The 22926-nt window shown below is 39.8% G+C and overlaps 1 protein-coding gene across 4 annotated transcripts in view; it reads left to right on the top strand.

Annotated features, from left to right (window-relative positions):
• Window positions 1-22926, top strand: part of LOC122813750 (protein orai-2-like) — a 777435-nt gene that overhangs the window by 310800 nt on the left and 443709 nt on the right. The window contains exon 1 of one of the 4 annotated variants that reach the window (XM_044086226.1): window positions 2696-3265. The exons of 1 other annotated variant lie outside the window; for it this stretch is intronic. In XM_044086226.1, the coding sequence (XP_043942161.1) occupies window positions 3152-3265 (114 nt within the window). In that variant the 5' untranslated portion in view covers window positions 2696-3151. Of the gene's footprint in view, window positions 1-2695; window positions 3266-3335; window positions 3918-22926 lie in introns of those variants that run through there. 2 more of the 4 variants (XM_044086229.1, XM_044086227.1) reach the window with 2 other exon arrangements.

Raw genomic sequence — 22926 nt, 5'->3', positions numbered from 1 at the left:
CGCCCCAACACCCCCCGCCACTTGGATATACTGACCAGTAGTGTAATGCTGTAAGTGTACTTAGTTCTCTAGTTCCCATCTGTTTGTCTTGTTTAAAATTTTCATTATTATAGTTTAACTGCAACCTAGTAGTGTAATGTTGCATGACACAAGAACGTTAAATCTTCACCCAAAGGAAGGGTATATTAAGACATTACCATGCTATGCATATTAGTCCCTAGCATGAAGAATACAATGAATGTATATGAGCAGCTGAATTAGTGTCCGTGGCTAATATGCATAGCATGCCAATCATGCCTTATTTCATATTCAGGTTCGCTCGTCAATCATCTAGACCACGCCCACTCCTGCATGAAACTGAAGGTGAGCCAGTAAAGTACAACATCGCCTCCCCCTTCTTAACCTACAACACAGTATGTAGTTAAGTGCAAAGTGACAAAGCAAGTCAGACACCCAGGACATGTGGTGCTTTCAACAGTGCACTTATTAATATAGCAAATGAGGATAAGTTTATTTAATGCATGTTTTACATTTCGTATAGTAGGATGACGCCTGTGTAAAAAACGGTCAGAGAATGAATATTCACAATGGATGTTCACCATGTCACTGTATAATCTGCATGGCTTGTCACTCAGCCCTGTCAATCGTGTAGGCCACTCCCATTCCTGCGCAAAAATCACGGTGGGGTAATGTTCTTATACAAAGCCAGCTCATCTCTCTCAAGTAATATCAGACTTAAGTATATTTCATTTCATTGTATGAAGTAAGATCAAAGTTAAATGTTTTGTTCTCTCAAATTTTTCTCACTCTTACCCTATAGCACATATGTAGATATTGTAAATAGTTGTTTGATTTAGAGTTGCTGTGTTCGGTAGCTATTAGTACTACTACATTTGTAACCAAATTTGCATTCTTTGTTACTAATCTGTATTTGGTGCAAAAGAAAATAAAATTGCTACTTAAAAAGTAAGGCATGTAATCCTTAAAGTCTTTGCTTTGGATGCTTAAACAAAACCGAAAATAATGAGGAAAAGGCCCAAAATCCGGGTCAGTTTAAAAACTACTCTAATTCACTTGGAAAGTTAATGTTGCATCTTTCGGCTTTTCCCGGTTAGAGGTCGCCACAGCGGAACTCCGCTCCGCTAATGACTGGCAGTTGATTTTTACGTGCCAAGTTGCCAGCCCTGAAGCACAACCTTCAACAAAGGTACGCCCATTCATGTATGTCTCCACGCAGAAGACGCTCTAGCTGAGAATCGAACCGGACAGCGTCTTACTGTGAGGCGACAACGCTACCGCAGCACCACCACCACGGATTCTTCACTTGGAAAGTTAATAAAATGACATATTTCACATTTAACCACATTCTCTGAAGAACAAAAAGTATGGAATTCTGATGTCTGCATTGCTGACTGACAGTAACCCTCCACGATTATCACAAATTCAAACTGTTTACGGCGATATTGAAGTGTATTAATCCACCAGATGCGCAGTAGCAAGCCTCGCCCAAACCCCACCTGTGACCATTTTGACTGCACCATCCACCGTTTGATTGAAAGATGCCACCAAAACACAAGGTAAGTTAGACTGATAAAAAGATTAGACAGATTATACAGAAAATACCGAAAACATTATACGTATATACGTATAACATAAAAACGCAGATGCGATTGATGTGAAATCAAATAATTTCTTTATTTCGTGAAGTTAATCGGCATTAAGAGTATTTTTCTTTACTGTGTGGGAATATGTACATACATGTTAAAATCTAGGAAGTGTGATATAATGGTATGGAGAAGACAGTGCAAGCTGTAATTGTACTTGGGTTAGACAGAAAGCAATTTAATGCAGGGTAGGATAATTAGAATTGCTGTAAAAGGAGATGCTATACTGAAGTGGACTATTCTCAAAATCGTTAAGAATGGTTGACCATGTGGGCTAGGCTAATTGCAGTACTAAACAGTTGCGGCACAGGTACTAAATATGCTGTGCCTTACCTAATTATGTTAAGTGCAGTGGTGTACACGTGGAGTCATTAACAGAAATACAGCTATTCTGTGCAAATAAAGTAGCTCAAGTATCGGAATGGATATCCACTACTTCAGTCAGTGGAAAAAAGCAAGGGATTAGAAAGGTAAGCTTACATAAGTAGTACAGGGTATGGCTGGCAGTTTGGGTGGATACTGGTGGTTAAACAACAGTGAGAGTTTGCTGAAGTAAAGGCAGTTTCTAGTTTAGGGACACCATATAGAAATTTGAGGAAGTAATTTCTAGTACAACTTTTTGTTTTGTGAATGACAAGCTGCAAATCTGAAGGACACATCTGAGTGGCAGTTACTGAGGATCGTCTATTAGGTTTTCTTCTCTACAGGAGGTTACTGCATGTGAAGTTCAAAAACTGCAGAGTTAAAGAATTTATGTTGGGTACATACGGTGCTTTGGCTGGTGTGGTGGTAGTAGTAGCACAAAAAATTAAATGATTGATTACAATAAATTATATGATAGAAGCACCTTTATGTAGTGCCTGTTAAATATGTCATCATTAGCATGTGTTTGTGCTTATTAAAAGCTCGTGCAACACCTTTGTCTACTGTTTTTCCGACATGACACGGATTTACCGTTACATTTGCATTGCGTGTCAATCACGGCACATTGCCGTTGTTAATCCCCGCCCTCCGACATGTCAATCACGACGAGCTCGCCCATTCATGCACGCACTCGATGGTGGGTTAATACACTTCAATTTCGCCGTACGAGGGGCGAGGCAAAATAAGCATGCTTTGCGAAATAACGGAGAATTTAAACGCATGAATGTTACAGCAGTCGTTTGGGGGAGGTAAGAAAATAGAGCTGGGAGAAAAACTGATTTGGGAATCGTTAAATGTATGACTTTTATAACTACTTCAAAAAGTGGTTACTGCGTGTACCCCCCTCACTCTCTCGCTCTCACACACACGCACACACACTCGGGCGGAGTTACGGGCCCCGCCTACTCTCCTGTCAAGAAATACACATCGAAGTATGTTTTTTAAATCCTGAATGAACATTAAATCAAGACTTTTTTTTGCCACTCACTCCCACCGGGCCGGAAGAGCAATTGGAGACCAGTCGCGAGAGTCGCGTAGCAGAACTTAATCCACACCTGGAGCTGATGGCAGCTAATCAGCCCTTCGTTCAAGCACTGAATTGGCGCCGGTTATACCTGACCCGGGCCAAGTTAAAGGCGTCAAGTGGGACGTCAGCGTTACTGTCCGGCTTTGCTATGGTGAGCAGAATGTACTTTTATCAAAACGTTACATTTATTTCTACATCTTCATCAGAGCTATAGGTTGTTACATGCATTCATTAATTTGAGCCACATGGTTCGAGCCCTGCTGCTTCAAGTTGTAGGTTGTGTAAACTTTAGCAACGTTCATTGTGAGAAACTCAATCCCTGGACTCTAAGAGAGCGAGTAGTTTACTTTATGATGGGAAGTGTGATATTTCTTGTTATGTTCCTACAGTAATGAATCTGTCTGCGATTGATTTACAGACTTATTTCTGTTTCAGCGGTCCTGTCGCACATTGGTTACATGTACATTTATAGATGGGGTGGTGGGAATCCGTAGACTATGCGTAGTATGTGTGCAAGAAAAACTTAGGCTGAATAATGTGTAATGCTAAGAGCTGCTGTCAAGACTAATTAGATGCTAGGTAAATAATGGATTCCAGATACAGAGGTCATCCTTGATGATCCTTTTGTGATCACAATCCGGGATAGAGGAGACTATGAATTGCGTAGCATGACATTACCAAAATGCTTACGACAACGGAGAGACTGTTGTAGGACTCAAGGCTTGGTTAGTCGTACCAGAAGAGAGGAGAGGGTGTAACTGGACATATCACAAGTGAGTGGGATGGCACTGAAGAGGATACAGGTAATGAAACTGGAAAGATGATATTTTGATTTTTTTTTTTTAAGATATATTTGTTTACTTGGTAACATTTGTTGATTAATTATGTCCAGCTGACTGGTATTTACAAAATGTATTTCATAGGCGATTACTAGCCTAATGGCCCAAGAACCCTTGTAAGCCTAGCCATATTTAACCCAAGTTTCCAATTTTCAATAGCTAGGTGAATGAAGTTCACAGAGATATGAGCCTATGCTGTGGTGTCTCTGCCCATGAAGTACATGTGCACCACCCCAGGAGTAAATTTATGATTAATCCATCCCTTGATCTAGGTTGCGCTTAGAGGTTCAGAGAAGGGCTTTGCTCCATGTGAATGGAAAGCTTATTCCAGAGAAGGGGTAGTCTCTGCGAGACGTATCTGTCTCTCCACTAGCTGGGTATTCCCCTTAAGATTTTGGACTTAGTTAAAAATGCTTTGTGGTCTTCCTTGACAAGGGAGGCTATTTTTGCTTCATAATTTGTTTCTGAGGACTTAACCTTATCTCTGATTTGTTTGTTTAGACTGGTGAGGGATTTCTTCTTCTGTTGAGCCTGTTCATGCTGATTTTTGGACATTAGTTTTTTTATTTTGTTGCATTGTCTGTTTTATACCAGAGGTTCACCATGGTGCCTTGTTTTTTTTTTTTTTTTTTTTGGTAAGACTCAAGTTCAGTCTAGTCTGGTACTGCTGGTTCTATACAACTGCTTAAGTCACTATACATGGTATTGGCGTACACCTCTGCATAGGATTCTGTGTTTTCTGTGCTTGGATGAGCTTTGAAATTTGTTATGCCATCGCTTAGTAGGAGATAATTTGTCTTGGAGAAATTCTTTAGTGTTTTTGAGTTTGATGGGGTATCTGGCCTTAAATTTATTTCAAAGGAGGTCTGATCTCACCAAAGAGGACATTACATGGGAGAGGGTACAATGCTCTCCCATGTTGGTGAGTATTATGTCTAGGATGTTTCAGCCCCTAGTGGGTGTGTGGTTCAGCTGTTCCAGAGCTTTTGCATCAACAAAGTTCAAGAACCTCTGAGCTTGCATGTTAGTAGATGTGTACGTTTCCCAGTCAGTCAGGAGCACACAAGAGCAGCGGCGGTTAATCAAGGTTAAACTATTCGGGCTACCTAAAGTCCACTCTTCAAATTTTCCCTTAAAACAGCCTTCCTTGAACTGTACTGCTGATCTAGCCAGCGTATTCTATATCCAAAAAGCTCAGCTCTACTTGATTCCTAAGTAGAATAATCTCTATCTGTAAAGCCTAGCACTTGCTCCTAAAGTACTTTTTACTTGATATAGCACTTTTATTATACATAGTACCCCACCAGCCAAAAACCCCTTTCGATCACCCACATCCCCCGGAGTCTTTTAAAGTCCTTGTCTATTCCTTCTAGCATGTTGAGGGATCAGTTGCTAGTGTCCTCTCCTGCTCAGCTGGTGAATCTGGGAATATTGAGGCAATGTTACAATTGTCTCATGTACACGGACAACCCTCTCCTTCTTCTCCCACAAAACACAAATACATGCGAGAGATGCAACTATATAGCCAAACTGGAGGCTGAGCTCTCTCAACATAGGACTGGTAAGATCAGACAGGAGGAGAAGGTAACCACACACCACAAACCCAGTCTCACATAGTACTATCACAACTTCAAATCATACACATAAATACACACAGACATATTCAGAGGCTCTGATCAAAAATCTACCAAAACAGCAGAGGCCACCAAAGCAGACACCCAAACAACTGCCACCGCAGGACACAACACATGCAACACATAGACCACATAGTCAGTGTGCCAAACAGTCACAGCCCTTAAGGCCAAACACAATGCCAGACACACTCGTCATTGGTGACTCCATAGTCAGACACACTGACGTCCCGCTCACCAGATTGAACAAGGAAAAGGTCACAGTAAGCTGCCTGTCTGGCAGTAGAATCCGCCACATAACGCAAGCACTCGGGTCTCTCAACAGCAGGTACAAGTACGACTCTGTCATTGTCCACGCTGGTGTGAACGACCTGAGACGTACCTCCTTGGACTACATGAAAAGAGACATAGAGGAGCTCTCTGATTATGTAGCCCAGGCAGGTATGACCCTGACCTTGAGCAGTATCCTACCTTCACCAAGAATGATGCCACAATACAGTGACAAGATGATCAGCTTTAATAATTGGCTTAAACTCTGGTGTCATTCAAAGGGGATCCAATGTCTGTCTGCCTGGGATGACATGCTGGACAAGCAACTCTGCTTCGCAAGGGACGGCTTGCACCTGTCACCCCTGGGCTTTTGCCACCCCCATAGTGCCTTTTTTAGGCAAGGCTCAAATTCTAAACCTACCACCCTAGAACACAAAAAAGGAAAACAACTAAGGGTAATGCTGCTCAATGCCAGAAGTCTCAACCTCAAGATGCACGCACTCGAGGCCCTTCTCAGTATGGAGAACATCGATGTCTGTGCTGTGACTGAAACCTGGCTCAAGGCTCCCGAGAGCACCCCGGCACTATCAGGCTTTACCTCCTATCATGCGTTCCGGCCCCAAAATCCGGACAACACCAAGAAAGAAGGGGGGTGTCTATATTCATCAAGAACACCCACACCTCAAGGTTGGTGGCAACGCACGATGCATCTGAGACCATCCAGGTGCAATTAACCATAGGCAAGACTGCTGTGCAATTTGTAGCATGTTACAGGCCACCCTCTCAATCTCAGGAACCTCACATACATTTATCCCCTCCAGTGTTTTCAGGGAAGCTATCTCCAAACACCATCATACTAGGTGATTTCAACTACCCGAATATAGACTGGGATCACTACTCAAGCCCCAACACTCTAGCCCAAAGGTTCCTAGAGTTCATAATCTCAAATGCCATGGAACAACTAGTCGCCATCCCCACAAGAGGAGAAAACATACTAGATATCATCACGAACATGGGGTCACAATGTTCAACACCGGAGGTATACCCTTCACTGGTGAGATCAGACCATAAACTAATCTCACTGGAAGTCCACATCCCGTCCCCACCTGAGATAAAAAAGACCACAGTGAAGAACTTCTCAAAAGCCGACTTCACACTTCTAAAGGCTAGTGTGGTCTCTTTTTAAGGCCCCCGAGACTGCGGAAACCATTACTCAAGTCGCTGAATCACTTATAAATGCCTTCTACCAGCACCTACAGGACTGCATGGATCAGGCAATCCCAAACAAAACAAAGACTCTTTGTACCAAAGGCAAGCGTCCAGTTTGGTGGACCCCAGCCATAAACAAGCTCTACAACAAAAGGAGGAAGCTACTACAAGATAGAGCAAAATCCTTAAAAGGGAAAGCACCCTTGATCATTATAAGTAAAAAACTAAGATCTCTCATAAAATCATCCAAGGCAAATTTTGAGAGAAAAGTCACTAAGGACTCAAAGGACAATCATAAGGCCTTCTTTAGCTATGTTAGAAACCTGGGAGGAAACTCCCAGATATGCTCAGAATTAGTTCAAAATGATGTAAAAATTACTGAACCTACAGACATTGCCAACATACTGGCTGACAGGTTCAGTGCAAACTCCCCCCCCCCCCAAAAGGTGAGATATCTATACCAGAGAATTATAGCCCCCCAAACATCTCTAACGCTCAGGTGAGAACTGCTCTCTCCAAGGCAAAAAACACAGCATCCATGGGACCAGATGGTGTCCCCGGATGTGTGCTCCACGAACTCAATGAGGAATTAAACCCGCAGTTAGGGCAGCTGTTTAATCTTAGCCTCACCTCAGGATACGTGCCTAAGGAGTGGCGTACGGCAACTGTTGTCCCACTTCACAAAGGCGGTGCCTCCACCGACCCGGGAAATTACCGTCCCATCAGCTTGACAAGCTTGATCTGCAAAGCTATGGAGAGGATCATAATGGAACTCATAAATAAAGACATAGGAGACTTGCAGACTTTGGATCCGACCCAGTTTGGCTTTGTCGAGGGCAGATCATGCCTTTTAAACCTGGTTGACTTTTTCGAAAGTCACCAAGGCCATTGATGAGGGAAAGGCAGTCCACGCAGCCTACCTCGACCTGGCAAAGGCTTTCGACACAATACCCCACTCGGGTATCATTGAAAAACTCATCAGCTTAAATGTAAACCCATACGTCACAAGATGGGTTGCAAATTGGCTAAGTGACAGAACCCACAGGGTCAGAGTTGCTGGCGCCATGTCAGACTCAAAGCCTGTCACACGTGGTGTCCCACAGGGCTCAGTCCTGGGCCCTCTCCTGTTCGGCATCTACTTTTCAGAAGTACAAGCAAACACAGGAGGATTATGGCTGAAAAGAATTTGCAGATGACTGCAAACTGGACGCCATAGTTGAGAACACATCTGACACGGATATCCTTCAGAAGGGTCTTGTAGAAACGGAAAACTGGTGCCAGAGCCATGGCCTAAAGTTAAACGCCAAAAAATGCATAGTCATACCCTTCAGGAAAAACAAGGTTACCCCTAGCTACCATATAGGAGGCAACCCACTAAGCACAGAAGAGGTTATCAGGGATCTGGGTACCCAGGTTGACAGTAACCTTTCATTTGACACTCACGTTGCCAAAGTAGTTAGGAAGACCTTCTACATTGCCCACCTGATCATGAAGGGATTCACATCTAGATCAAGGGAAGTCATTGTCCCCCTGTACTCGTCACTCATCAGACCAATGATGGAGTACAATGCCCCATTCGGAATGTATCTGACATAACACCTGCAGCAACTGGTAAGGCCCCAAAAGTTCCTCACCAAAAGGATAAAGGGTCTCAAAAATATGTCCTATGCTGCCCGACTGAAGGAACTTCAGCTCTATTCAGTCGCTTACCGTCTGCTCAGAGGTGACCTGTGCCTGACATACAAGGCCATGTCCAACCCAGAATTGATGAACATGCTTCACCTCAAAAAATCTAGATCCCTCAGAACTACAAGGGCGGGAGACTTAAACCTTGACACGGTTATTAATAGGACGTGCTGGAGGGACAGATTCATCATCCAGAGACTCCCTATGCTGTGGAACAAAATCCCGGTACATGTGAGGCAGAGCACCTCGCTGGCTTTGTTCAAGAGAAATCTTGACCAATGGATGGGAGATCGCAGATATACCCCAGGGATTATCTCAGCGTCACTACTTGACAGAGGCACAGCAAAATATCCTCCAAACTAAAGGGGTGGCGAAAGCCACAAAACTCTGGGCTAGGCTTATAAATGCCCTTGTGCAGATAGCCTAGTATGAACCTATGAGTAGTAGGATAGTATGAACCTATGAGTAGTAGGATAGTTAGTCATCCATATGTTGCGTATTGGGTTGCATAGTGAGAGACTGCAGTAAGTCCAGGTACATGGTATGTTTTTACTGATTCATGGTAGGGGACCTATAGCTAGGAATGATATGGTAGGGGATTTTTCCTATAGTTAGTTGGACATGGAGTAGCTCGAGAGAGTCCTACTATTTGACCAGTCTTGGTGTACTTGTATCCTTTATGAAGATGGATACAAGTCGTCCTTTGGTTCTTTCTTGCTCAGTTAGTGGTCTGAATACATGGAAGGCATTGTAGCCTTGCATGGCCAGGGTGCTTTCTGCGTCTTTGAACCATGTATCAGTGACTGCACAGATGTGAGGAGTGCTTCTAGGGAGTACATTTTCTTGTTTTGACTCCTAGCATTGAGCAGCAATACCTTGATCTTATCAAGAGAAAATTTTGTTGTGTTGGGCAGTACCTTGATCTTATCAAGAGAAAATTTTGTTGTGTTGGGCGGTTGATTACTTTGACACGGCCTGAAAAAAGGCATTATAGCAATGGCTAAAGCCTTTGCCGGTGTCTAAAACCTAGAGGAGATAGGTGCAGACCATCTCTGGCAAAACAGCATGGCCTGTCTATCATGTCTTCCCATGCTGACAAGTATTGGATCCCCTTGGACTGACACCAAACATTAAGCCATTTGTTAAAGTCAGTCAGTTTGTCTGTATTGTGGCATCATCCTTGGTGAAAGTAGAATGCTGCTCAAGGCTAGGCTAATATCTGCCTGTGACAAATAATTTGAGAGCTCAATCACATTTCACTGTACAATTTAGTTTTATTTAAAGATAGCCAGTGCACTTTTGGGGATAAAAGTTAATGTTTTCTCAAATCACGCAGACTGTTTTTCACATCTGGGAGGAGACTTGAAATAAGAAAAGAACAGTCGGCAATCTGTGTAAGCGGGGACACAGGCTGCAGTATGTGCTTTAGCATGGGTAACCATCATTTTAGGTTAGGTAATGCCTATGGGTGCAGTTGTTTTGGTGTAATTATTCTCTAGAAGATTAAACAAGTTTTTTGAAAATGTAAATAGTTTTGTGTGTTTGTTCTAAGTTAATAGGGGATGCATGGGGTTGCTCTGAAAATATATTTAGTTTGTTTGAGGGTTTTCGTTTAAAATAAAAAGGCTTGAAATGTGACACAGGTTCAAATTGTGATGAGAAGAAGAAAAAAAAACTGTGTAAAAGATCAATCTGCCAGACATTATTAACATGTGTGCATCTAACATGGAAGTTGGAAATATACATAAAGAAATGACTTGTAATAGATGGGAAAATAGCTTTTTATTGTATTGGTTATGCCAGCCATATTGGAACATAAATGGTCTTGCAGGTAAAGACAAAAAGGAAACGGTTTTGAATTGTATTTAAATATGGATGGAAGTAGGGTGTAACAATGCTGCAGGAGACACATTTGCATATAAATGAGCATGTGAATTTGACAAAGAAAGAATTTCAGGATGATTATTCAGCAGAATATCTGGGACAAAGGAAAAGGGGAAGGGCTCTAATAATTGTAGATTTGTGGTAGTAAGGGGCTTTTGGTAAAGGAGGAGGATTATGCTGGAATTTGTTTATATTCCACCCAAATCTGCTATTGTGGAGCTTAAGAAATTTTGGGGAGAAATAATCAGCTTTCAGCAGGTAATATTACTTACAGGTAGGGACTGGAATCTGATTTGCAGTGGTGAAGATGTGTCAAGGGGCCTAGAAGGGAAAATATAACAAGAGTATAGATTTCTAAAGAAATTTATGAAAATATCTGGTATGGAAGATGTGAATTCAGTAGTAATAGGAACTTTGACAGAATTTACATATTATTCTTCAAGATATAGTAACTACGCTAGATTAGATAGGAATTATGTTTCACAGGAGAATGGGCATTTAATTGAAAGCTTTGACACACACCCAGTAACTGTTTCAGATCATTCACTGATAAAACCAAGATAAAATGGAGGGTAATGAAGTAAAACTGAAGCAGTGGCACTTTCCCACCTACATGTTTTAAAATGGAGGTACTAAAGGAATGGGTAGTAGAAATTATTCAAGAATTGTTAGAGAAGATAGAAATATCTTCAGACGTAGCTAGTGAGTGGGAAAAATGAAAATGGGGTTTAAAATAGGTAGAAATCAAAGAAAAGGAGATGGTTTAGTAGCAGGAAGTACTTAGAGGGACTGACAAAGGTTAAAAGTATTGCAGAATAACGGGAATCTTGCAGAACAAGAAGAGGCACAAATGCACAGTGCTAGAGAGAAAATAAGGGAATGTCTGGATAATATGCATGAGTTTAGAAGGATTGCTGTTTAACAGCTAATTTTTGATAATAACTCCATAGGGAAAAAGAACTTTTAGCAAAACGACTTGGGCAACAAAGAAGAAAGGGTTGTCACCAAACCTAGGGAGCGTATAACAAGACAAATAACCAGAGATCCTGTAGCTATATTAGAGATTTTTCAGAAATTTTAGGAACATTTGTATAAAGAAGAGAAATGTGGAAAGAAAGAAGGAAATAGCTCAAATGCAAATATTTATGGGAGATTTAATTATGTGAAGTTTAGAGGTAGATGAGGCTCCACAACTCACAGTAAAGATAGGAGATGAGATAAAATGGTGATGTATGATCAGTCTTCAGGAAAGTCTTCAGAAACAGATAACATTCCAGTGGAAGTTAGGAAGTTATGAGTGAAGCAAGTGATGGACTAGAAGATTTTTGTTTAGCAGCATTTTAAAAGGAGAAAAAGCACTGAAATCTTGGAAGAAAGCTGTGGTGGCTGTATTAAAGACCCATCAGACCCAGCTTCATATAGACCCATTTCTATTTCAAATCATGATTATAAAGTGTTGGTCTATACTAGTAAAAAAAGGCAAAGGTGTTGCCACAGTTGGTAGGTATGGATCAGTGTAGTTTCGTGGAAGGGAGGCAAATATTTGACAACATCGATAGAACAATGATGATCCATAGGAAAGCACAATGTAAGAAAATACCGCTGATGTTAGCGGGTCTTGATTCAGAGGAAGCATTTGACAGAGTAAGCTGGTGTTCTTGAGTGTGGCAGTGGAAGCATTTGCATTCCATTATACAATGTTAAGGTTAATTAGGATGACATATGAAGGATCAGATGCATGAATTAAAATGGGAAGGTTACTTTCTGATAAGTTGTTTAAATAGAGGAACCATGCAGGGATGTTCTCATTCCCCTTTATTTGCTTTATATTTAGAGCCATTAGCAAAGAAAATAAGAGAATTTCAGGGATATAATTGGTATGGCAATGAAAAAAGGTTGGTTTTATTTGCATATTATATTATTTTGTACTTGATAAATTCCGAAAAGTTCATTTAAGTGTTGTGAAAAATTTGAGGCAGTTTCATGTTTTTTCAAGATATAAAATTAATCGAGCTAAAACGAAGGATGTAACTGTAAATTATGTACCCACACACAAATACCAAGAGTATCACTATTAGAGCTAACCAGAGGTCATGGCTCACCCCTAAGGTATATGAGCTTCTGAAGGAGAGAAACACACTTTACAGGGCAAAGGACCAAGCAGCCCTAAGTGTAGCAAGAAGTAGTCTGAGGAGGGGTATAAAGGAGGCTATGAGAGTCTGAAAGTTATAGAGCCACTTTGAAGATATGAAGGATGCAAGGAGACTATGGCAAGGCATGCAAGAGATCACAGACTACAAAATCAGGTCAGCACAGTGTGAAGACGGCATTGAATTCCTGGACAGTTTGAACATCATCATTGGTAGATTTGAGAAAAGAACAGGTTGGAACTAAAGCTATTCACTGATGAGACGGATGCAGTACTAAGCCTCAGCACAGAGGAGGTAAGAAGCATGAACCCCAGGAAAGCTGCTGGCCCAGACAGCATACTGGGCAAGGTGTTAAAAGGCTGTGCTGATCAAATATGCACAGTGCTCAAGGAAATAAATGTAACACCTCTCTTGCCATGCCAAAAGTACCCTCATGCTACCCAAGAAAACCACTCCCTCCAGCCCTAAGGACTACATACCAGTTGCTCTGACATCCACTGTTATAAAATGTTTTGAGCAGCTAATCAAAAAGCATCTGTCATCATGCCTACCTCCTGATTTTTGCATACAGAGCTAAGCGATCCACAGCTGATGCCATAGTAGCATTACACATCTCCCTTGAGCATTTAGAGGGCAAAGACAACTATTTAAGGATGCTATTCATGGACTTCAGCTCTGCCTTTAATACGGTAGTAGCAATGGAGCTGATTGAAAAACTCACATTTAGGAATCAGTGAACCAGTTTGTAACTGGATCCTGGACTTCTTGATTGAGAGACCACAAAGGGTGCGTTCAGGTAAGAACATATCAAAGTGCATCGTGATTAACACCAGGGTTCCACAGGGATGTGTTCTCAGCCCACTGTTGTTCACCATCCTGACCCATGACTGCTATGCCAAGCACAAGTCCAACCGTATCATCAAGTTTGCTGATGACACCACAGTCATGGGGCTCATCACAAAGGAGGATGAAGGGGCATACAGAGAGAAGGTGGCATCTCTGATCAATTGGTGTGAGGGGAACAACCTTGACCTGACTATAAGCAAGACCAAAGAGATTATCATCGACTTCAGGAAAAGAACAAACCACCCAGTGCTCAAGATCAATGGTGTGTGAAAGGATTAAGAGTACAACATTTCTGGGTGTACACACATCGGAGGATTTCTTGTGGTTGGGAAACACCAGCCAGTTGGTCGAAAACGTGCACCAATACCTCCACTTTTTAAGAAAGCTGAAAAAAGCTAAGCTTCCTCCTTATATTCTCTCCACCTTCTATAGAGGTGCAGTAGAGAGCATCCTCACTTACAACTTCACAGTGTGATTTGGAAGCTGGACACGCACAGAAAGGAAGGCGTTTCAAAGAGTGGGGAGGGTTGCAGAGAAGGTAACAGTTTCCAGACTTACACTGATGCAACATCTTCATTCTGCAAGAAGCATCCAAAAGGCCACCAAAATAATACAGGACAAGATGCATTCTGTGCATGGACTATTTAAGCATCTGGCAGGAGATATCACCGCATCCACTGCAGGACTACAAGATTCACTAATAGTTTCTACCCTACAGTGATTAGACTTCTGACCTCGGGCCAGCATAAGAAAATTTTTATTTTTTGTGCAATATGTACTTGCATATGTTCCAAATAAGTACAGTATTTATGTATTGTATCCATAATCAGTAGTATTTAACTCACTCAAGTGCAATAATTAGACAAATAACTTGGGCATTTTGGTCTGTGCTTTGTTTTATATTACTTTAACTCGGGGGGAAGGTATTAGAGTGCTGGTAAATGTTTCCGCTCTTTCTTCCGTGTATTGGGAGTAGTATTGTACTTTGTTATGTTTATTTCTGTACTTGTATGTGTTGTTTCACTTTCCTTTGTAATCTCAAGAATTTACCTGATGCATGGAATTTTGTTTAGGCTATACGTGTGTAGTCCTAAACGGCTTTGACTTTAAATTGCTTCAAAAATGCCTGTATTTATGGGGGCATGAAAAAGTGAAGTGTTTAAGAGTATGGATTAAAAAGGTTTCTGTTATGGTAGCTAAGGCTATGTGGAAGGGTACTAAACAAAAGATAATACAAAAATTGAGAAACTGGAAGTCTGATATGGGTAGTAAGATACAAGCAGTGAAAATGGGCACCCATATTTTATGGATCAGTGGAGATGTGGACAAGGAATTGGTCTGGGAGGGGAAGAGTTAAGTAGGATAAACTGATCCTTCCAAAAGAATAAGGTGGTTTAGGATTACCTGATTTTTCAAAGGGATTTCTCGAGCTATGCAGTTAGTGCTCATATCACAGGTTCATAGGTGAGTACTAGGCTAACGACCACAGGGGCATTTTTAAGCCTAGCCATGCATCCTAAATTTCTGACAAGTTCTGGTACCCTTGATAAGTGTGAGCATAACACAAGCAGAAGCTTACAATTCCAAATGAAAAGGGATGATGAAGCAAGAGGGAAGTTCAAGGGAGTAGTGTGGGATTTTTAATGTATATCCTTGAGAATAATAACCATGCAGATTATTATATTCAGAAGGTATTCTAAGAACTAAGCCAGAATGAGACTGGAGAAAGGAGATTTTTGCCAGTATGGGTGACTGCAAATAGGGGTAAAGAAAACTGGCAAAGGAACCAAGGTACTGGGAGCAAATAACCAGATAGTGAAAGGTAATATAGTAGGATGAGAACAAGAAGGCATTAGGACTACAGACTAGAGACTGCCTTACATACCAGGGTTTGATACAGGCAGAGAGAAACGAATAGGGGAATCGGTACTTGTGTATTATAGCAACCAGATTGGGGACCAGGCAGAACTCCTGATGATATCGTGAAACAAGGGTTTTGCAAAGTGAGCAGGGGGTGTGTATTGCAAATCACTACTACTTCACCTTGTCTGTGACACAGGATCAGGAATTTGTATCAGATTTGTCTTCCTGGGAATGTACTTTAGTGCCGCGCCTTAATACAAAACGAAATGAACCAGGCAGATGAAAACATGCAGTACTTTTATCATTACCAAGCACAGATTCTTCCACAGTCAAAAGGAGTCAGGATTGGGTTTACTGTTACTGAATATTCTTTTGGAAAACCAGTTAACCCCAGTACACAAGTCATTGCAATGCATGATAAAACAGGAGTATTTTACCCTGTCTTGAGCTGATGCCTGTTAGACAGGATCGCGGTGCTGTAACCCCCCCCCCCCCCCCAAAAAAAAAAAATTAAAAATGAGACATAAAAGTATGGAAGACAAACACATCCGCGCCTTATTTCAACCGTACATAAAGTCACAGCAAAATAAAACCTTTACAAATGTACATGTAAAGAAACACATTAATGAAAAGCCTGAGTACCCAGTGTTAGAGGTAACCTGGAACTGTATGCCAATTCTTAGCCTCAGTTACGGCTGTAAAGGATGCAACCCAGAAGGCAGAATTGGGCCAGTATTCCTGTCCCTGTTGCAGAATCGAGGTGATAGGAAAGTAATTTGGACTTTAAACAACCCTTGCCAGTGCAGGATAAACGACTTTCACCATAACATTAGGAAATAGGACAACCTCCAAATCTGGTTGAATTAATACGCAAGTACTGGGGAATCTTAGGTGAAAGACCTACTCTGGTGGAGTTTTTAGTTTAATCTAAAACAGAAGCTGCTGTTAAAAAGGGATAATTAATAATTGTAAAATATTGCACAATAGCTTTTTAATCTGAAGAAGTTAGAAAAAATTGGGAAGGGAGACTGGAAAACAGTTTATAACAGAACAATGTATGGCTCCCAAATGTACAAAAAGTTCAGAAGGTTTAGGATCTTTGGAAGTGTTTGCATAGGTATTTTTATACTCCAAGCAGACTTCAAGGAATTTTTCATTCGGTAGATAGCAAATGTTGTAGGTGTGATTGTGAAGTGGCAACTGGGAGCATATGTTTTGGGAGTGTAATGAGTTGGCAGATTTTAAAAATTTCGTACAGAGTACTGTCAGAAATATTGGGTGAGGAAATTGCTATAAGTAAGGAAAGCATTCTTTTGAGCTTGGGACATGGATCTGAAGTGCTCAGACATAGTAAGGACTTATTAAGTTTAATTATGCTGGCTGGCAGAAAAAAAAAAAAAAAAAACAGTTACTAGAAAATTGAAATCAATGGCTAAACCAAAAACTGAATATTACAGAAAAGATAAGAACTGGAAGAGGGATCTTTAGAAAAGGGAAGGAGTAAATTGCATAGAAATAAAATTAGTTTTTGGGAATAATGCGCACAGAGTAATATTTAAGATGAGTGAGGTTTACTGGAAGGCAAGAATTTAACAATTTATATAATGATGGACTGAAGATGGTTACAAAGAAGGAAAAAATATGTGATGTATAATGTATGTAAATGGAAAATGTTAATATGTTTTGTTTTCTTTTCTGTTAATGTGTATTTGCTTATGTCTTGAGAAATCATTTAATAAAAGTGTTAAAGAAAAGAACAAGCTATGGCTTTGGCTGATTGAAAAAAGTATATAACGGAGACAGAGGATTCCAGGCACGTGGAAGATAAACACGATGACTCTCCAGAGGGGTGTTATTAAAAAATAAATGGGTTGTAGTCTTTATCTGTGGGGTGAGCTAGTAGCTAACTAATTGTATTAATAGGTTGATAAGTACAGAAGATGTAGCATTAAGATGCCATTTCCTCCTGCTGCTTTTTTTTTGGGGGGGGGTGTAAATGGATCAAATGTTAAGCACTTTTTTAATTTTACTGCTTTTTAATTTATATTGATGTTGGCACACAGTTTTGATGTTAGCCCATTCTCATTAGCCTTGGAGAACAACATGCTCCCAGCTAGACTGGAGGCGTGATTCCAAAAGACTTGCTGTCAGTGTAAGTAACCACTTTCATTGACAGCAGGTCTTTTGGAATCTGGCTCCCACTGTAATTCTGTTTATAGACAGGCCTTGCATCGAAGTAAGTCACTTACTCTTTAGAGCAAATCTTTTGGAATCTGGGCAGGCTTGCAGTGAGAATCTGGGCCTTTGTTTCAGCCAAGATATACGTTTTTCCATATCTGGTTTGTGTCCCATATATGCAGTAATATAGAAGTGCATGCTGCTTGCTTATTATCCCATTTATGTCTGTAGGTGGGCAGACGTGACCCTGTGTTCTAAGTAGTCTTTTGTAAACTTGAAATATTGTCATGTCTGTGTTTGGTATGTACAATTTACAGTCTCTCTTACACTTTTTTCTTCTTTGTGATGGTACCTGCCGAATGGTCAGCTGTGATCAGTGCACTACTCTGATAAATGTAAAATAATTCCTTTCTTAAAGTTTTGAAGGATTGCTTGCTTCTCATAATTTTTTTTTTTCTTCTGTTAGCATGCTTCCACACAGGAAAGTGTTGTCTTGGTGTCTTCATTTATTTCTATGTAGTCTATAAACTTTTATCTCAGAAATTCATATCTGTTATTCTCCTTGTTGTCCTCTCTACTTTAATACCTTTCTGTTAGCACCCCATGTAATTCCTGGCATTTAACCTGTTTTTTTTCTCTACTCAGGTGCTTGGTAATGTTAATGTAAACATATAATTTAAGTTGACTCAACCCTAATCTGCTGTGCCAAACCTGTCTCTAAACTCTGGAACCTTACACAACAGTCTTTCTTATCGATTGAAACATGGCTAATTCACAACTACTACTAAACCCTAAAGACAAAATTGCTTTTTAACCCCAAAACACATCTCCAAAACAACAGTATTCACTGTTGGCTCTGCCATCAACACCATGAAAAAAGCAAGTAAACCACACCAAATTACTTGGTGTTATTGTAGATGACGGTCATCTGTCACACATGGTTAAAAAAAAAAAACTAATTAAAAATTAGGTACATTATAGAGTAAAACATGTACCTCCTTGACATAACCAGGAAAATGTATAGCCTGTACTTTCTGTCTTTTTTCCACTATGCTGCCCCAATCTTCACTAACCTTCAGGTGTCCAAACTTGAGAAATGTCATAATAAAATAGCCACATTTGCAGTAAACTACAACAATAAAATAACACCACTGTCTTAGCTCGTCAGAAATACACGTCACCTTGGTCATTCTCAGCTAACTACCATACGCAGACTGCTGTTTGTAGAAAAATTGCGTAGGCCTTAACAACTTAATACAGCACTTTTCCTCCCCAATAGAATTTTATGCTGTAGAGAAAAATCACTAATCACTGTAGCCAAATCATTAAATACTGTAGGTGACTCTATATACTCAAATAGTGTAGCTAAGCTATGGAACCACATCCCACTACAACTGAAATCCATTCAGAATGCAAACTCATTTAAAACGCAACTAAAGCTTCGCCTATCAAATCGGTGAATCTATGCCTGTATATCTCCAGGATAAATACCATGGTTATTTTCAGCTTGCCCTATCATCAATGATTTCTCTTCCTTCGGAATCCTGTGCCCCACAACTAGTCTTCACCAGTATCCCAATAATTTTGCTAGCATCTCCCAGCCGTGTACACAGTTTTGTGACACTTGTCACCCTCTACCTCTGTACTTCCAATGTAATCCTTATGATAGCCGGATATATAATTATCTGTGAGCCTGTTTTATACCTTACACCTTGACTACAATTTTAACAATTTTGCTGCTGTCTAGTTCCTTCCCTCACCGCCATTTGTTTGAATTTCTAAGCACTAATTACATGATCTGTTATCTGTTTGAGAAATCCAGCAATATGCACATACGAATGGCCAATGTTCAACATCTGCTAATGTACAATTATCTTTTATATTGTAATAATTGCCTGTATTTCATACAAATGCAATCTAATTTGCACTAATTTGCAAATTGATGTGTAATTGTTAATGTGAATTTCTTAAGTTATGTTAGTGTATATTACTGAATGCCAGTTTAAAATTGTTTGTAATATGTTGGAGCTTTTCTCCCCAGGCCACCACTGAAAACAGGTTTTTGACCAAAGCCAGTTGGACAAACTCTGTAAACAAAAGCAAAACAAATGACATAAATAAAAGTTAGTGGGCTTTCTACTTGATGCACAGTCTACATTTTTAACAAAGTTCAGAATTTGATTCCAAGATCCATAAAAGAAAACACTTTCACCTCCTTTAGTAAAGATTTTAAGAAGTACAATTGCTATCAAAATAGGAGGCCACCCTAGAAGTGAACCCCCAGTTAAGCCAAACAATCCATGCTGTCACTCCTACAAAGTAGGACAAGACTTGTTAAACGTCTTTTAAGCCTGCCTACACGTCTCGCAAACATCACCCCCATAAATATTCTGCCTCACCTAAGGTGACAACGTGCATCTGCAACATCTTGTAGAACCTACAAACATCACCCCCATAAGTATTCTGTCTCTCCTAAGATGGCAACGTGTATCTGTAACATCTGGTAGAACCCAATTTTGTAAATTTTGTTTTAAAGTATTGTAATAATATTACTAGACTATAAAACTTTGGAGTAAATGGAGACGAGAAATGCATATTCTTTTATTTATTTAATATTTTTGTTTATACTTTGTTAACCTGGTAAGTGAATTTGACCAGGGACCCTTGTGCCACAATAGCTAAGACAACAGCAAATTAGAAATGCATTTTAAGAACACGAAGAAAAAGAAAACTACTGCTGTTATGACATATTGTACATACAATGCACAACCAAGGTGTAATGGTGAATAAGTAAAACATCAAACAGTATTTACAGGACTGCATACATTATCAGCACTTAATATATAATTTAAACTTCATTATAAATACAGAATTGTATAAACATTGCACAGCTCACAGTACTGTAAAATGTTAATACAGTGTAACGGACTGGGAATCAGCTTGTGAATGTTGCATGGCTGTACAAAAAGGAATGGGGGAGTAATTAATTTGCATTGCTTTTGTTTTCTTAAGGTAGTATTAATCGATCTAAACCTATAGATTTTGGAATAGAACAAACCAGTACAGTGGAAGCTAACTTTATTGTACAATTGCATTAGCTCATGTCTCTATAGCACTTGAATTTACTTTCTTTGAACAGATGGTCTCGAGTGTTTTCCTGAAAATTATTAGCTGGTCTATATTCCTAATATTCTCTGGGAGATACTTCCAGCTGTTTGGAACAATTTTTGAAAAAAGCTCTTTCACCCATACAAAGTGTGAATGAGGGCCTGCATAACTGAATACCAGAGTATTTCTGATTGATTTCTAAACTGCAGCCTACTTTGTAGTCCTCATTTAATATTATTCATTCTACAGTGAGAAAAAAACTGTGCTGTATTTTGCAAATTTTAAATTTTCTGTTAAAAACTGTATGACGTAAAAGTTTTCTTTCTGGGGATTTGTTGAAAAGGTGCTTGCTGTCAGTCATACTGTCCCAGTTAAAAACTGTAAATAAATAAAGCTTCCCTGTTGATAGGGACACTTCTGAAATGCCATATCAGATCTTTTATTAACAGGTAAATTAGTCACTTCAGTCCAAACCTATGTATTGCAGAAACAGATGAAAACTTCCAAACTTAATTTGTAAATACAGCCAGATGTAACTGTTTCCAGTAATTTACACTGCACTTTTCCATACATCCTAGCTTTACTGCAGTGCTCCAACCTGAAGATTCAATCTCTTCCCCCATCAGACCTGTCTGTATCACAGCAGGAAGTAGAGGTAACCAAGCACCTTTGATAATTAGCTTAAATTTAGAATTCATGTGCTGAACACTTTCAAGAAAAAGCATCACATTAGGCAAATCATATAGGTCTATATAATTTCTCACAGATGGTGCCAAGGTCTCTGACATAATTCACTTCCTGCCAACCACATATCCTTTCTTCATGCCTGTCAGCTTCTTGGTGCAAGAATTCTGGACAAAGCCAAAAATAATGGGGTGACCAAGGCCCAAAAATATGAGCAATTTTTAAATATTGATTCTGTAAGTTAGCAAGTTGATTAAAATAAGTTTCCATTACCATGCTTTAGTTGATTAAAATAACAAGTTTCCATTACTATGCTTTTTTTCCTGAATGGTATGAAGCCTGAAACTCAAATGCCCTTCATTATTTAGTGTCTTCAGTCGTCAATGATTTGCCAGAAAAACACAGATTTTTGGAAGAACGGGCCAAAAATGCGCAGCAAAAATATGGAGAGACACTGAAAATCTGGTATCTTATGTTTTTGCTAACATTGCCTCTTCATTTCAACACAGACTTGAAAAGCCTATAACGAAATAGTATAACAGTCAAACCAGTCAGTCTGTCTTATTTCATAAATGCGGCTAACTAGAATTCGTCCACTACTTCAGTACCAGAAAAATGTACCTGGCCCTTGAACTTTTTTTTGCAGCCCTAACTGTCTTGTCTCTGTGTGGCACAGTCACTTGGAGAATCCTCTCTTTGGGATCATAGGTAATCTGTTCCCCCTTGTCCATATTTCTGAATCCTCAACAGGCAAGTTCAACAAGCAAGCAACAAAACAAGACATTTTGACACTTAAGATATGCAGCTAGAATCATTTAAGCATTCTTTTCGCTGATTAACTAAATTTAATAACTTAGTAAACATCCCTACAGCTCCAAACCTTGTATCTTTCCAGTATTGCAGAACTTCATACCTGTCTCAAATACACACCCTAGTTTGATCTTTCATATCCTCTAATCTCTTATTACATTCTGTGCCAGTTTACAACTGTGCTAAGCTGTCATGTTTTCGTGCTGCATTTATTTTCAAAATTGCTTTCTCTCTCTCTTTACTCCATTTCTATTATGTGGCCAGTCTTGTAAGAAATTTGTTTCTCATGATTTAACTTGTCATTTTTGCTTGCCTTGTGCTTCCATTGCTGCAGTTTAACTCTAGTTTATATATACTTTACTTTCATTGTTATTGGTTATGTACTGCTGTTTTTTTAATTACTTTATTTTTTCATCCTTTTGTTTTGGAGCTGTTGGTCTGTAACCTCCACCGAAAATAAATTTCTCATTTGGATATTCCTAGTTAATAAACGCAAGCAAATAATCAAATCAATACAGCTGTGTTAACAATCTTCAAGCTAAAACCAGTGCACAGCTTAGTTATCAGAAAAAGTTGCTCATACAGTTAAACCCATTAACTGTTCTGCATTTTATTCCATTAAGCAGATTTTTAAGAGTTGTAGATTTCTTTTTG

This window comes from Protopterus annectens, chromosome 10.part0 (genome assembly GCF_019279795.1).
Source record: "Protopterus annectens isolate FY-2018-M chromosome 10.part0, PAN1.0, whole genome shotgun sequence".
Classification (NCBI taxonomy): domain Eukaryota; kingdom Metazoa; phylum Chordata; order Ceratodontiformes; family Protopteridae; genus Protopterus; species Protopterus annectens.
Note: the sequence above shows the minus strand (reverse complement) of the source record. Positions and strands in the feature narration are given on the sequence as shown.